This window comes from Ctenocephalides felis, unplaced genomic scaffold (genome assembly GCF_003426905.1).
Source record: "Ctenocephalides felis isolate EL2017-DRISC unplaced genomic scaffold, ASM342690v1 CF-g0.4_SCAFFOLD_03573, whole genome shotgun sequence".
Taxonomy (NCBI): Eukaryota; Metazoa; Arthropoda; class Insecta; order Siphonaptera; family Pulicidae; genus Ctenocephalides; species Ctenocephalides felis.
The window spans coordinates 4,372,603-4,390,033 of NW_020539727.1; the positions used below are offsets into that span (position 1 = coordinate 4,372,603).

At 29.4% G+C, this 17,431-nt stretch overlaps 1 protein-coding gene across 1 annotated transcript in view; it reads left to right on the forward strand.

Annotated features, from left to right (window-relative positions):
* Positions 1–1,892: 1,892 nt before the first annotated feature.
* Positions 1,893–17,431, forward strand: part of LOC113389020 (PHD finger protein 14) — a 28,051-nt gene continuing 12,512 nt past the window's right edge. The window contains exons 1-10 of the mRNA XM_026626055.1: positions 1,893–2,000; positions 2,217–2,381; positions 6,639–6,781; positions 7,258–7,498; positions 7,886–8,123; positions 8,627–8,779; positions 11,262–11,578; positions 12,137–12,255; positions 13,760–14,120; positions 16,762–16,996. Coding sequence (XP_026481840.1) covers positions 1,976–2,000; positions 2,217–2,381; positions 6,639–6,781; positions 7,258–7,498; positions 7,886–8,123; positions 8,627–8,779; positions 11,262–11,578; positions 12,137–12,255; positions 13,760–14,120; positions 16,762–16,996 — 1,997 coding nt within the window. The 5' untranslated portion in view covers positions 1,893–1,975. The remainder of the gene's footprint in view (positions 2,001–2,216; positions 2,382–6,638; positions 6,782–7,257; positions 7,499–7,885; positions 8,124–8,626; positions 8,780–11,261; positions 11,579–12,136; positions 12,256–13,759; positions 14,121–16,761; positions 16,997–17,431) is intronic.

Genomic DNA, 17,431 nt, shown 5'->3' on the forward strand with positions numbered 1-17,431 from the left:
TAACTAGTGGTGCATGACATTGTGCTTTAAGGCAAATTGCTGGAACTCTCCGTACCATAATTTAACATTCAAGTAATAAAAATAAATAGTATTCAATAAAAATTGATTAATGGTTAATACCAATTGTTTAAAAATATTTTTAAGCAATTATTATAAGTTCTGTAAATTTTATTGAATTTTACAGATCTAAGATAATATGCGTGGGCGACGACCTTTATCTATGTTTACAAGAGCGAAAACATAATAAACAAAGGTTAATCAGAATGCAACATACCTGGAATGTTGCTGAGAACCTTATCACATATTATTCATTTTGTTTGCATAAACATCTAGGAACTGAATCACTAAGTTGAAAAAATATTTAATTCAACTATATAAGAGAATATTACAATTTTAAAATTTTTAGAAAATCCTTGTATATTTTTCAAAATTTTGGTAATACTCATTTTTGATATATTTTGATAAATGATTTTTTTTATTCAAATTGCTATCTTTTTCGAATCTCCGAAACGGTTGGATCTGCTATTGCCAAAAACTAATCAGCACGTCTCTTCTTCAATACGAAAAGAATGTTTAGTAAATCATTCAAATCGGTTGATTTGTGCTTCCAAAATCGTGGATAAAAAATTGTATCCGAACAATCATACACATACACACACTATGGTATGCCAAAGAAGTTGTGTTCGGTAATATATAGAAAAATGTTTATTTTCGATTATTTGCGATTACTATAACTTATCCTGCGGGAAGTTAATAATGGTTAATATTCTGCGCTTTTGTAAAATGTACCGTGTATGTATTTTAGAGACCAAATTTGGAAAAAGTATGTATGTATGTGTGTGTGTATGTGAACAGATTTTTTTGCCGTAAATCGCCGTTTTCTCAAAAACGGCTGAACCGATTGCAAGAATTTAAAAGCCACTCGATGTATCTCGATGGGGACTAGCGTGTATCAATTTTACGCGACGATCAGCCAAGCCGTTTCTTTGTAAATAGCATAAAAGTGAAAAAAAATTGTCTACGTTTTAGCCCGCAATTCTGAATCGATTTTAACAATTCGAAAGATATTGGTGGGGAATCGTGCTGCATAGTTTCTAATAAAGATCAGCCATAGTCTTCTAGATCATACTAAAATATTACGGCCTTACGACAAGTTGCAAAAATTAGTATTGTTTTTTTTGGCATTTGTCAAAATTAGATCTCTCATCGAGTTTGCTCAACAACTCTTGAACCGATTTAATGTATCTCAATGAAGATTAACGTTTGTCAGTTTTGTGCGAGGAACTGCCAAGCCCTTTCTTTGTAATTTGGAAAAAAATGTTAAACATTTCGTTCACATTTAAGCTCATTCTACCGAATCGATTTTAAAAATCAAAAACTCTTCGAAAGATATTGGTTGGGAATGATACTGATTAGTTTTAGGTAAAAATCTACCGAGCCGCTTTCTTGTAATTAACTGTTGAAAAAAAAACTTAAGACATATATCTTGGTCTTATAGAACTTACTGAAATATTACGGCCTTTTGCGACAAGTAGTTTAATTTTAAAAATTCATCAAAGTTTGAGAAAATGGGTAGTTTTTTTGACGTTTGTTAAAATTGAAATTAGACGATTTACTTGATATAACGATAGAGTGCTTGGTCTTAATCAACATACTAAACCATTATTTAGTTAAATATAAATTACCCTACGGGAAGTTAATTATTGAATTTTTATAGATTAGGTCACAAATTTACGAATATCAGAATGCTCATGCAATTTTCCTTACAAAAAAATGCCACTTACACCTAGTTAATTTTTTTTTTTAATAAACCCCATTTTTAAATTTCCCGGTATTTCCAGATTATCCTTTCTTCATATTCTTTCAAAGAGTTGCCATACGCGAAAGATAGCGTCAGTTTGTATTTTGATTACAAAAAAATGTATTATTAAATATTTTATTATTTTTTGTTAAATACTATTTATTCCTTGTGTCGATGGTGATAATTATGAATTCAAACCGTAAGTTTAAAAAAAAATCTAGTTTATAAAAATATATTTTTCTAAACTTCGTCACAAAAATTCGTCAGTATAGGTTAGGTATGCGTTTGACAAGCTAGCACGATTGTTGTTTTCAAGTTTCATAAAATAAAACATGTGAATTCCGCAAAAAATGTTTAAACAAACTTCTGTATAAGTGAAATTTTATGTTTTATCGTTTTTAAAAAATGTTTGCAGACGAAAGGGACCCGAAAAAACGCAAAGTTAAACCTGTGGAATCTGCACAACAATTGTTGGATTTTGATTTGGAAGAAAGTTCTGATGACAGTGATTTTAGGATAGAGGACCATGCTGAAGAAAGTGATGATTATGATTCGTTAAATACTGATGACGAAGGAAATGGTAATTTAAAAATAGTTTAGACATATTAGTTTTATATGTTTTGTAAAATACATAACCTCAAAGTTGAGAGGTTTGCCCAAGGGAATGTTGTGCGCAAGGTGCTCAAACTCAAACTTATTTTCAAATAATAATAACAGTTGTTTGAGAAATCATTAAATGCATATTATGACGAAGCAAATCGTAATTTAAAGATATTCTAAAAGTATTTTGTATGTTTTGTAAAATACATTACGTACTATAATGTTACTAGAAAGCTTTATTTTAAAGTAAAGGGGTGCTAGGTCATGCAACTTAAATTTAGTGATTGTAAGTTACGAGGAGTAATTTTTAATTAAATTGCTAAAATAATAATAACGGTTGTTTGAGAAATCTTCAAATGTTCATGATGCAAACGGTAATTTAAAAATATTTTAGTAATATTAATTTTATATAGTTTGTAAAATACTCGACCTCAAAGTTCAGAAACTCAGGAATGTTGTGCGCAAGCTGCTCAAATTCAAACTTATTTTCAAATAATAATAACAGTTATTTGAGAAATCTTTAAATATATGACAAAGCAAATAATAATTTAAAGATATTCTAGAAATATTTTATGTTTTGTAAAACACATTACATGTATATGCTTATTAGAATGCTCAATTTTAATGTAAAGGAGTGCTAGGTCATGCAACCCAAATTTAGTGATTGTTATATGTACACACGTATCTAGGAGTAATTTATGTTCAAATTTATATTACCATAATAACTGTTGTTTGAGAAATCTTCAAATGTTCATGATACAAACAGTAATTTAAAAATATTTCAGTAATATTAATTTCATATAGTTTGTAAAATACTCGACCTCAAAGTTCAGAAACTCAGGAATGTTGTGCGCAAGCTGCTTGAATTCTAATTTATTTTCTAATAATAACAGTTGTTTGAGAAACCTTCAAATGTATGTGATAACAAAGCAAATGGTAAACCAAAGATATTCTAGAAGTATTTTATATGTTTAGTAAAATTTATTACATAAATGCTTATTAAAATGCTCAATTTTGATGTAAAGAGGTGCTAGGTCATGCAACTTAAATTTGCTGGTTGTTACACTTACACAAGTTACTAGAAATATTTTTTAATTAAATTGCTAATGTTATATTAATGGTTATTTGAGAAATCTTCAAATGTTCACAAAGCAAACGGTAATTTAATAATATTTTAGTAATATTAATTTCATATAGTTTGTAAAATACTTAATGTGAAAGTAAAGAGGTTTGTCCAAACCAATTCTGGGTTTGTTGTGCTCAAACTCAAATTTATTTTCAAATAATAATATGAGTTGTTTGAGAAATCTTTAAATGTATGACAAAACAAATAGTAATTTAAAGATATTCTAGAAATATTTCATATGTTTAATAAAATGCATTACAAATATGCTTACTAGAATGCTTTATTTTAATGTATAGGGGTGCTAGGTCATGCAACCAAAATTTGGTGATCGTTATACATACACAAGTTTCTAGGAGAGATTTATAATTAAAATGCTAAAAGAATAATAATTGTTTGAGAAATGTTCAAATGTTTACAATGCAGACGGTTATTTATAAAATTTTTAGAAATATTAATTTTATATGTTTAGTAGAATGCAACAATTTAATGCGAAAGGGATTCTATCCGATTCAAATCAATTCAATTAATGCTATGCGTAAACAGCAAAGAGTAATTTATAATTAAATTGTTAAAGTAATAATAACCCTTGTTTTGAGAGAGTTTAAATTTATATGATGATGAAACAAACAGTAATTTAGAAATATTTGCGTAATAATATTTTTGTTTATATTTATATTTTTATATTTACAAGTGAAGAGGTACTATTTGATTCTAATTAATTCTGTGAATTTTATGCACTATGTGTAAGCTGATAGTAATGCTTTATCTTTATTGTCAAATTGCTAAATTAATAATAACTCCCATTAGAATTTTTTTAAATTTTATATCCTAGACAAGATTCGTTTAAGTCTATAATTCTTTAAGTTTATATCCTAGACATAATAAAAGTACTATAAGGTTGATCTAAAAGTAATTTTGTTTTTGTTACCACAATGGATTTAATTATGTTTTTTGAACAACACATCACACTAATGCCCTAAAATTATTATATGATTTGAAACCCCATATATTAAAGTTTTGCCACATGAAAAATACTAATCAATTATGTGGAGTAGTTTTTGCTCTTTTAAATATGGAAAGCAATAATAAGCATTTTCCAGTTGTTTTGCTACAGAAAAGGTAAAAATGATGTTCAAGCCCTAATGAAATTCACTGATGTGAAAGATGTGTTGATAGTGCCTCTGTGCCAGAACTGGTTGGTTAAATTTTGTTCCAAAAATTTTGATGTCGAAGATGCACCACATTGAGGAAGATAGATTGAAGCTGTTAAAGACACGAGGAAGTCATTAGTTGATGCAAACCAGTGAATAATAACACATGAGATGCCATTGAATTTAATTTTATCGAATTCAACAGTTCGTCACCAGTTGAAAGGTCTGGTATTTTTCTTGAAGCTCAATATATAAGTTTTCCAGGTACTCATAAAGAGTACCGCTTCGTGGATTTGCTTCTGAAACGTCATGAAAATGATCAGTTTCTTAAGCAAATCATCAAGAGGAACAAGAAAAGGGTTGTATGCAATACATCAGATGCAATAGTGAATAAAACAAAAAAGAAAAACTTGCTCATAACAGTTGCAAAACCGATGTTCACCTGAAAAAGGTGTTGCTGTATATATTGTGAGATTTTAAAGGAGTTGTTTGTGATTCATCTTTTTTCAGGATAACATAACGATCAATTCATATGCCCAATGTTATCAACTGAATAAACTAAATTATGTACACCAATAGAAAAGGCCAAAATTAATCAACAAGCAAGACATCAGTTTGGTTAATAGCCAAAAGCTTTAACTGCTTGAATGGAACAGAATGTTACACTCATTATATTTTCCAGATTGGCATCATCAGATTATTATTCGTTCCGGTCACTAATAAAATTTTTAGACGTTAATATCTTTACCTCAAAGGAGGAGGTCAAAAAGCACCTTGCTCAGCTTTTGTTTTTGCCAGTAACGACCATAAAATTTATGGTTCTAGAATTATGCTACTAGGAGAAATATGACAAAAGTTGTGATAAAACGACCAATGTATAATTTGGTAAAGTATTGGTTTATTAAAAGAAACTGCCTTTCAAAAATGTCTATAAAAACGAAATTACTTTCTGAACGACCCAATATTTTGTAAAAAAATGTACTTGAAAGTAACAATTCAACAAAACAACTTTCAGCCGTGCATTTATTTTTGTAATGAATTAATTCAAGGAATGTTACGTGTATATTACTTTTTAGCCATAATAACTTTTGTTTGAGAAATATTGAAATTTATATTCTAGGCTAGGTATAAATTATATCTAGGCTAGAATATAAATTTCAATATTTCTCAAACAAAAGTTATTATACTGTATAATGTGTGTACTATGTGTTAGACATTTTTAAAAACGATTTTATTTTAATTGTTTTAAATTTTTTATTGCCTGTATACTATGTTGCGATGCTTTGAGCAATGATGTATATTTTGTAAAAATAATTACACTTAAAAGTAACAATTCAAAAAAAAAACACATTGCATCGTAACTTGTACAGTGCATTTATTTTTGTAATTTATCAATTCAAGGAGATGTTATGCACTTGTTGCTGAAACTGATAAATTTTAGTTTCTAATTGCTAAAATAATAACTCTTGTTTGAGAAATCTTGATATTTATATTTTAGACAAGATATAACCAAATTACTACTTTCTACACTTCTTCACAAACAATTATATTTATTTTTTAATTCATATTTGTTTGCAGAATAAATATCTATTAGATATGTTATAACTATTAATATACTAAATAATCTATTATATATTAGACTAAATATCTTTTATGTATTACATATGTTTTAGTTTATATAAGTTGTTACTGATTACGAAGTACATTGTATTATTATTGAATTAATATGTATAATAAATTTTATTGTGATGTCTAGATAAATGGACATTTTTAAATACCAGTAGCATTTGTTAACGATAATTTATAAAACATATTCTGATTGGAATATAAAGTAGAATTTATTATGAGTAAGAATGTTTGAGAGATTTTAAAATTGCTACAGTATTTTTTTTTTTGAACATTGTTTGGAATTTTATTAATATATATGTATATATACTAATCGTCTCTTCATTTATTTTAGATGATGAATCTGGTGATTCTGATGACAGTTCTGACTCTGAGGATGAAAAAGCAAAAAATTCTCAGGCAAATGATCAAGGCAAATCAATTAATGATATTATACAGGAAGCAAAAAATAAAATAAATCAAGATGGAAAATGCCAGGCAAGTTGTGAAAAGAGACACTGAATCAAATTGGAGATATGATTTATATTTATATAAAGACTACCTAAAGATTTTATATGATTTTATGCTTGTTTTAAATTGCTTCTTTGTTCATACTTTTTCAACATTTTTGATAAATTATGCACAGGCACACATAAATAATGTGTAAAATGTGTGACGTTTTTTAAAAGGGACTTTTTTTGCAGAATGGATCCTATCCAGTATCCTTTTTTCTTTAATAATTGTGCTCAGTAGAGTTCTTTCTTTGCTGACTCTTCTCAGAACTTCATCATTTGATAATAAAATCTTTATCAATATATCATATATACTGATATTATGACACTATGAAATATTCATACAGTTTTTTTTATTTAGCTAATATATATAATAAATTTCCTATTGACATTATTTCATTCTTAGTATTTAGATTTAGTTTATGTATATCTTATTTATTTAATATTTCTTATATTTTACAGTTTGATAAAAAGATTAAAACTCCTCCAATTTGTGCGGGTTGTCTGGGAGACAGGAGTGATGATACAAATGAAATTGTGGAATGCGATGGATGTGGTACGACTGTTCATGAAGGCTGCTATGGTGTCTCAGATTCTGCTAGTGTTTCTAGTACGGTTTCATCTTGTTCGACAGAGCCATGGTTTTGTGAGGCGTGCAAGGCTGGTGTCATGAATCCACACTGCGAATTGTGCCCTAATGAAGGTAAGAAATGATAGTTGACTTTTGTTTACAATTGCTCTATTATAATAATGTAATTGCTGCAGTGCTATTGTTAACACATAAGGCTCAACTCTAAATCATTCAAATATATTCTATATACCTTTCTAACAGGATTAATTCTAAAGTATTAATCCTTCCTTCCAAGAAACTATTTTTCCTTGAACTCGATTCAAACAAATTGCAGGTCAATAACTAATTGCACAAAAATGTAATCAGATTTTGTTCTAATTTTTTCAATTAGTCAAAATTAAATAATGTTTCATATTTATCAAGTTTAAACATGAGCTTTTGTAAGCTTCTTTACAACTTTGCTTTGAAATGGATGTTCATTTATTATTTCATTTGCAAATTTAATTTATTATTTTTCAGGAGGGATTTTCAAGGAGACTGATGTGGGAAAATGGGTGCATTTGGTATGTGCACTATACGTACCAGGTGTTGCTTTTGGCGAAGTGGATCATTTATCTTCAGTAACTCTTTTTGAAATGCCTTATAATAAATGGGGAGCAAAAGTTTGTTGTCTTTGTGAGGATGATAGATTTGCACGAACTGGTGTTTGCATCGGATGTGATGCTGGGATGTGCAAGACTTACTTTCATGTCACTTGGTGAGTAGAATATAGTGATTTATTTAATTTCTCGTAGGGTAAGTTATCAAAATTGCATTAATTTTTTGTTTTATTAAATTAATAATATATAATTAAATATTAACAAATACACTTGTATGCATTGGTGACTGTAGTGGCATTCATTGTATGTTTTTTCAAATCTAATTTTTCTGCTCATTTTTAAGAGAACCAGATGATTTTAAAATATGAATAGTTACACGATTTATTGTTTTAGATTTCTAATTGGAATTTATATTGATAAGTATATTATTTATAATTGATTGTTAATTTGAAAGGAAAGAAATAGATTAGTAAATATTTAGAAAATTTTTAAAGGTTTGCTAATAATTTTGAATTGAGAATATTGGTTATTGGTTGAGAATATTGGATTAATTTATTATTAATTAGTCTTAGTACAATTCAATATTTTATCTGTTCTTGTTTGAATAATGTTTTAGAACATATATGATATACAAAGAATTATTTTTTATTTTTTTGCTTAGTGCTCAGAAAGAAGGTTTATTGTCCGAGGCACATACCGAAGAAGTTGATCAAGCGGACCCATTTTATGCTCATTGTAAATTGCATTCAGATAAAACATTGATTCGTAAGAGGAAAAGGAACTGGTTGGCCCTACAAATACAGACACAGTGCAGGTAAATAGTTTTTAAAATCCTATTCTTGCATATTTTTCTTTATTTTATAAGTTGGTTGCATCTCATACAGTACAGAAGCACTTAATAACATTTTACATTTAATTATTAAGGTAAGATAGTTTGTGAAATAATATAATCAAATAGTAATTTTGTATTTATTATGAGAAAATTTGAGTATTTATAAAGCATCTGATGGATTGATTAGTTTCATGTGAAAATTTTTCTAGTTGTTTTCTTATTTAATGACTTTCGAAACTTGTTGACTGGAAATATTTAAAAATTATATTCTCTCTTACGATTATTATATTTGTGTAATTTTTTTTTTTTTGTGATACAGTATTTAACTTGAGGCAAATTGCTGGAATTTCCCGTACCGTTATGAAATATTCAAGGAATGTTTAATGTTTTCAAATAGATTATTATACTTCGTTTATTATTCGTATTTAATAGACAAAATATAAGAGCTCATAAATTGGACGACGACGTTATATATGTTTGTATGAAAAGTAAATAAACAAAGCTTAAAATAAAAGACATTGTCTAATATTTATAAGAATTATATAAACTGAATTCGTTGCAAAGTTAAAATTATTCATTTGAAATATATAAGTGATGTTTAGAACTTTCGTTAGAATTAAAATAGAATTATTTTCGGCATTCAAAAAAAAAGGAAATTAAAAAAAAATGAAATATAATTTTTTTTTTTCAAAAGAAATGGTCAACACGAGCAGAAAGTTTTTTAAATCAATCAAGTCGGGTGATTAGTTCTCTTAAATAATGCTATTTTTTTCACTCCGAAACGGTTGGACCTTTGCCAAAAACTAGTCAGCACGTCTTACCATAAATAGGAATCGAATGTTTTTCGAATTATTCAAATCGGTTCTTCCATAAGCCCGAAATCGTTGCCGAAAAATCGTATCCACACATACCGAGGTATGACAAGATGTTAAGAAACCTCTGAATCGTGAAGATCTGCAAGAATTTTTATTTTTGTTTTTAGCCCATTCCTATAACTTATCCTACGGGAAATTTAAAAAATACGGATTATTCGGCCATGATTTAGAAATTACACCGTGTTTGTATTATGTGCGTGCTTGTTTGACAATCTGTAATACTTGAACCATTTGTCGAAAATAACCAAAATGTGTGAAAAAATTGTACAAATTTGAATAAACTTCAGCTCTTCTAATATTATGAGTCCCTACAGCAACTTGATATACTTATAAATCATTTCAATGATTCTATTATAAGTATAATAGTATAAACTTCTAGTAGGACAAGTTATAGTTTTTTTTTTTTTTTTTTTAATTTCAATAATTATTACAACTGGTAAATAATTAACATCTAGTAATATTGATAAATAATAACATAAATTTAAATAAATAACAGTGCAAAGGATAAAATTTACATGAAAATAATATCCCTAATATGATGATATAATAAAAATAAAATTAATAAATAATAGAAATAAAATTTCTGAATAATGAAATAATACTAGAAAAATAATAAAATATAACAAAATAACAATAATAGAAATAGTAAGATAAATAATAATAAGAATAATAATAATAATAATAATAATAATAATAGTAATAATAATAATAATAATAATGTTAGCGTTTACAAATTTATGAGATCATTGCGAATTTTTCGTTTTAGCCTTGTTGGGCGCGCTTCTGAGAATACTTTTTGTGCCAAGCAATTTGGGTGTTCGTCAATTCTTCTTTTGTAGTTTTTATAGTAATCGCAAAAAATTAGAAAATGAAAATTTTTCTATATCTTTACGTTTCAAAGGTTTCTAAATATTTTGGCATACCTTCGACGATTTCAGAACACGGATCAACCGATTTGAATAATTCAAAAAACATTCGTTTTGTATTGGTAGAGACGTGCTGATTAGTTTTTGGCAAAGGCAGGTCTAGCTGTTTCGAAGATACAGAGCAGAAAGTGCAGAAATTCCGATTAGATCCTAGACATCGGCTTATAGCGTTGAGCGTGAGCATGTCGTTATACCTGAGTTGGTTGGCACGTCACCATTCGCGTTAGTAGATAAGAAAGTCAATACTGATCGGGTTCGAATTTCACGTCTCTAATACTTTTTTAAATTTTTTTTCAATACTTTTTATGTTTGTATAGTTGATACTCCATGAGCTATTTAAAATTGTTAACTCAGTGCAAATATTTCGCAAACGAATAATTGATGCATTTGAAATAAAATATGTTTATTTTAACAATAAGTCTGCTTAATTAGATTTTGTTTATGTATATTTCATTCAAACATATATAAACAACGTCGTCTAATCTAATAAATTTTCACATTTTGTCTACAAGGAACAAATAATGAGAATTATAGTTTTTATAATATTTATTCATAGACATTTTTGTTGACTGATTATTTTTATTCTTCGAATGTTTACTTACGAAGCCATGCACCCCACTAGTTTTGTGATTTAAAGTTAAATGTAACTCTTATATTTTAAAGGAAACAGGAACGCGATATTCTCCAAAATGACGATGGAGAAAGTGATCCCACGTTGCAGCGAATTCAACGCAAACTTCGAAAACATCGAACAAAATATTTACACAATAAAACATTGAAAAGTGCACCTTGGGTCCCAACACAGAAAATGCCTCGTCTTCTTACAACTTCTGCTTCGGCATGCAAGAAACTTCTGAATAAAGCAGTACTCATGGGTATTGACACTGAGGCACTTGAAATACAAGATGCACATTGTCAAGCCTTATTGGATGTTAGGAAGAAATGGAATGTTCCACCAGCTTTTAGCGTTGAATTTATAGGTAAATAGAAAAGCATATTTTAACAAGGAGAACCTTAGATTTACTCTTCTTTATTTTGATGACTTTTTGCATGTTGATAGAAGTTGACCGAACTCCTAAAAATATTATATTATAGGCCTATGACAAGTGGTTCAATTATAAATATTAATTGAAGTTGCAAAAAATATACTGTGCCTCTTAAAGCGCTTGCTCCTGCTTTTTGCATTAAAATTCATACATAAGAGAGTTAAACATTATCAAGTTCGAGTCCTGTTAGCTTATAATTTATTTTTATTTTTTAGGCTCATTTTCATGTTTGAATAATTATTATTATAAATATTGCAAAATTATTTATAATAATTAAATAATTTTATATATTCTGCTAACAAAATATGATATATTTGAAATAAATCTTAATAAGTACCTATTTTATAGATATATATAGATTTTATAGATAGGTGTGTGTATATGTAAGTATTGAATTTTAATACAAAATATAACTTAAAAGTTATTTAATTTCATCTGTATTACTTTTTTCTGTAATAATATTTACTCCAAACATTTGTTGTTTTGTTTTAGGATACTATCTTGACCGGAATAAAAGAGTAACTTCAATGAAGCAAGGATTGCATCAGTTATTAGAAACAAATACGAAACTTTTAGCCGAACAAAAATCTTTGAGAGATAGATATGATGAGGTGAGTCGAATAGTTTGGTATGGTTTAGTTTACTTGTGAAGAAAAAGCTGACAATAATTGAAGAAAACGTTGTGCAATATTGTCTTTTGCTTAAATATTTGTTTTCTTGAAATCTATTTCAAATTAATTTACTGTGTAATAAGCATCTTTATACTGTGCTAATGTATACATACTACTCATATCAATTTTCACAACAATATTGAAAAAGGTACTTTGACCATAGCTTTGCCATTTATACACAATAGTATAAGAGACTGTTTTTCTTTAAAATTCAAATTCAAAATCAGGCAAAATTTAATGATTACTTACTATATGTATAACAAGCTGATTATATGCAATTTTATATTAGATACATATTTGCATTTTTTTTTTTACAAAATATTTTGTATGACGTCCATTTATTATTGTGATTTCCTATGTGTATTTGATTTCATTTAGACATATAAAATAACAATATTTATGAAATAAGTGCAAGATACCGTATTAACTTTCCGTAGTGTAACTCTATGAAATCACAAAAAATCCAATGATAAATTTACTTTTGAAAAAAAAGTTGCATTACGTGTATGTGCATGTATAGTTTTGCTTACATGACTGAACCGATTTTAATGATCTTAAATGCATTTTATTAAAGTGGTAAGACGCAAAGCTTTTTCCCAAAGGTAAGGCCTGACGTTTTGAAAAAGTGATATAAATATTGAAAATATTAAATATTAAAAATTTACAGATTTTTCATAAGGGTTTTGATGAAATACAAACATTTTTGTTTACTGATTTTTGGGTTCTCAAAATGCTTATAAGATTCACATTGAAGACTTATGAGACTTTGGCAGGAATTTACAATTTGTTTTATTTTTTCTTATTAACTTCCCGGAGGGTAAGTTATAGTAATGGGCCGAAAATCGAAAATGATGATTTTTGCATATCTTCACGTTTCAAAGGTTTCTGAACATTTTGCTATACCTTAGAAAAAATGAATGTATGTGTGTGTGCTGATTAGTTTTTGGTGAAGACAGGTTCAGCCGTTTCGAAGATACGGGACAAAAGTGCCAAAAACGGTAATTCAGTTGTAGAGAGAAAGGAGTACGTGATTCGAATGATTCAAAAAACATTTGGCTTGTATTGATGAAATGAAAAATTGGTGAAATTTTTGGTATGGCAGGCCTAGCGGTTTCGGAGATACAGAAGAAACAGTAAAAAAATGATATTTGGCGGTCAAAAATGATAATTAGATATATGCACATCAAATTATCAGATATTTGATAAAAATTTAATGATAATAATTTAAATGAGTACTGATTTTTTTACATTTTTTTCGGGTTCCATGCCAAGATTTTTCATTGCCTAATTGCCACACCATAAAAAAACATCATATATAGGTGTTAGAATAAGCATGGTTTTGGTTACAATGTCTCATTCTATTTTAGTTGTTTTAAACTCAATCGATTTATATTGACCAGGTGTCGAACTAATATTATATATTATATGTAATTTCAATTTTTAGGCTATGAAAGACAGCACAGAACATTCCCGCCGCAATATTTCCCTTAAGCAAACGATCGCAAAGCTCCACGGCGTTATTAGCGATCTGTGTCCGACTAAATCACTGCCTTCTGTAGATAGTTTAGGCCAGAAACAATCTATAGTAGTTCCCAATAAGCTATCGCCAGTTGTAGCTTTAGGTCCTCGATCTCTAACTGACAACAATATGAGGAAGTCGATGGGTGTGCCAACTGCTGCGGCCCTTAAAATGGGGGTTGGATTTCCGCTTAATCATCATGGTGAGGATCAGACCGGCGGAAAAACACGAGGCAGCATCGGAGATGGAGCGAATAGCGGGAAAGTACTGAGCACTAGTAGGCAAGGTTAGTATATAATGATACATTTCATTTGAACTTATAATTTCATTTTTAATTTATATCTATTGGTGCTTCTGATACTAATTCGTAAGTTTTGATGCTCTGATATTGATGTTGGCAGCACTTCGAAGTGTATATATTATATATGTATATATATCACCCAAAATACAAAACAAAATTGATCTGCGACAATGTTATTTTTTTTATCCAAATAGAATATCATGTTATATATCACTTCACTCAATAAGTCCATAGAATAACTAAGAAAACCCAATTTTTGGCAAATTTTTTTTTTTTATTCAATATAGTTTTTTTTTTAAGACGATATACCGATTATAGCAAACTTCACACGTTTTGTTACCATTTTTGTAGTACGATTTGTATCTTTCCATAAAATTCGGCTATCATCTCATTATTTTGCAAAAATTTCTTGACAGTGAGCATTCTTTTGAGATCTGGCAACAGGACATGGTTGCTGGGGAACAGATTTAGAGAATATAATGAGTGGGGAAGCAATTCGGTGCCCAATTCATGTTTTTTGTCACTGTTTTCAAGGATTTGTGATTTGGCGCGTTGCCCTGATGGAGCAGCATTGGTTTTCTTTTTGAAATGAGGCCATTTTTCGATTACGATCACTGTTAATGCTCTAGCCTTTCTCGAGATAGTTGATAAAGATCATTCCTTGCAAATCCCAAAAAACTGACGTCATAAACTTGCTTGCTGATTGTTTGCATCTTTTATCCTCATCGTGCCTAGTTCTCTCGAATGACGGTGAAGCCAGGTCACATCCATGATAACAAATTGATACAAAAACCCGTTTTCATTTAGATTAAACAACTCCAAATACTCTTACGAATCATCAACTCGTTATGATTCTGGTCAAATGTGAGTTCGCGCGGCACCCATTTTGCACAAAGGTTTTTCCTATTCATATATTTGTGTACGATATGTCCAGCACATTCTATTGATATCTTTATGGTGTTAACTATCTCAGACATTTTTACTTTTTGGTTTTCCAAAACGTTTCTACGGACTTTTTTTTATATTTTCCGGTGCAACCACCTCAATTGGCCTTCCAGAGCGTTCAGCATCATTAGTGTCTGTATGGCCACGATTAAAATCAGCAAACCACTTTTCCACTTCTGCCTCGATTTGGCACAGTCCAGATAACGCTTATCAAGTGCCCACACAATTGCTTTGAAATCGTGGTTTCGAAAAACTCGAAAGTAGCGTCACTTGAACCCCTTGTAACTTGTAAACTAATCGTCCGATTATCATGAAATTTTGACATATACCTTCCTAATGTTAGTGCTTGCTACGAATCATATGAATGATTACATAGCTACATCGTCTATGTGTTATCCTACGGACTTATTGAGTCTTGTAATATAAGGTGACCACTAAGTAAATGTGTTTTTTTTAAATCAAAGTCTATTTTTTCATGGACTTTCATCCATTACCTTTTGAAATCCTTAAGGTAGTATCATAATCTCAGGTTCGTAAAACTTCAGATTTGTATTAGCAAAAAACTGAATCAGGTACAAATTAACTTTGTTTTTATGAAAATTTTTACCTTTCAAGTAGTTTTGTAAAGATCGAAACAAAAAGTAAACAGGTGGTGCGATGTCAGGACTATATGTTGGATGTGGCAAAACATCCCAACCAAGTTCCAATAATTTTTGCCAAGTGGCCAAGATCTGTGATTTCAATGATGAAATACATGGCATTCCAATTTGTCAATTCAGGCCGCTCTTTTACAACTGCGTTGTTTAAATTGATTGTTCAGATGGTTGTTAAGAGTCCAAAGTAGGCAATTCCTTTGTAACGTCTCCACACTCCAAACTGATAACAAATTCTTCTTATGATGACTGTCAGCTTTTGACATTTTTTGAGCTGGTTTATGTCACTTGGCCTGCTCCACGATTTTGTTTGCTTGATACAATATCAATATGAACATCTCATTTTTTAGTCGTTTAAAACTGGTTCATTTCATTAAGAAGTTTCTTTAGCAAATCCTAGTTGCTAATGCGTCACTTTCTTTCAGTTTGTGAGAAATCTATATAGCGAGTTTTAAATATAGCCAAGGCTATGTTATGAAGAATTTTCCATACAAATTCGTTCTAGTTATTGACAAAATCTATGTGGTTGCTGTGCAGTCAGGCATATTTCTCAGGTTGTCAGATAGAAAACCTAACCTAGAAACCGCACAAATGTAAAAAAACGATCTTAGATAATAGGGTCTTTCTGACTCAGGTTCATAACGTACGAGTGACGTTGCAGTTTATGTGTAAAACGTCTGAATGAACAGTAAATACATGATCTTTTGACAGTATTCAGTATGATTCAGTAGCATAATGTATGGAAGTTGGAGCGTAACATGGCTTTGCCATAACACTGGTTAGAATGAGCCCATAACCTTCCGATTGACCACTGCCTTTATTCCTGTGGGTCGCTTATTGAGATACGTGTTATGTATTTTTAATAGTTATCAAAATTCAAGTCAAAATTTATAAAGACCATTTGGAACAAACCAATTTCAATGGTTTTCTATTTATACCACAGGGCATTTGGTATTAGAAATGAATACTTTGCATATATTTAACTAAATATTAGTACATTGTATTCAAATTAACCCAATTTTTTTCAGAGGCTATACCGCTCAACAACGAATGTGGTATCTGCAAAAAACGGCATGATCAACATTTGCTTGCAAAATGCGATGTATGTCATCTCTACTATCATCTCGGTTGCTTGAATCCTCCGTTGACTAGACTGCCTAAAAAGTCTAAATTGTACGGTTGGCAATGTTCAGAATGTGATAAATCTTCTGATTCGGAACCTGATATCACGCAGCCGAAAGCGCCCAGAAAATCCAGGACGAGGTATTTCAAGTGGGGCGATATTTATGCTTATGAAATTGCCTGAAGGGAAATGGGAACTCAGCATGATCAGCATAAGTCGCTAATGAAGTTTTCAGTAGTTTTTGTGTAAATAGAGAGAAGTATTTTATTCTAACCAAAGAAGTGATATATTTATTTGTCTGTGATAGTCAGCTTTATTTGTTGCTTAATGTATATATATTTATTTAGTTAGTAATGTAGATTATATTAATTTAACATATATTTATGTTTGCTATTAAATATTTAATATAATGCATGGTATGCTTTATGAAAATATGTTGATTTATTAAATGGGCTAAATCTTCTAAACTAGAATCTTGCTCTGATTGTTGGATAGTAGAAGTGTTGAATTAAATGATTTTTTTTCCTAATAAGTGATTTTTTCCTCCTTATTGTTTTCCGACCAACTAAAAGTGA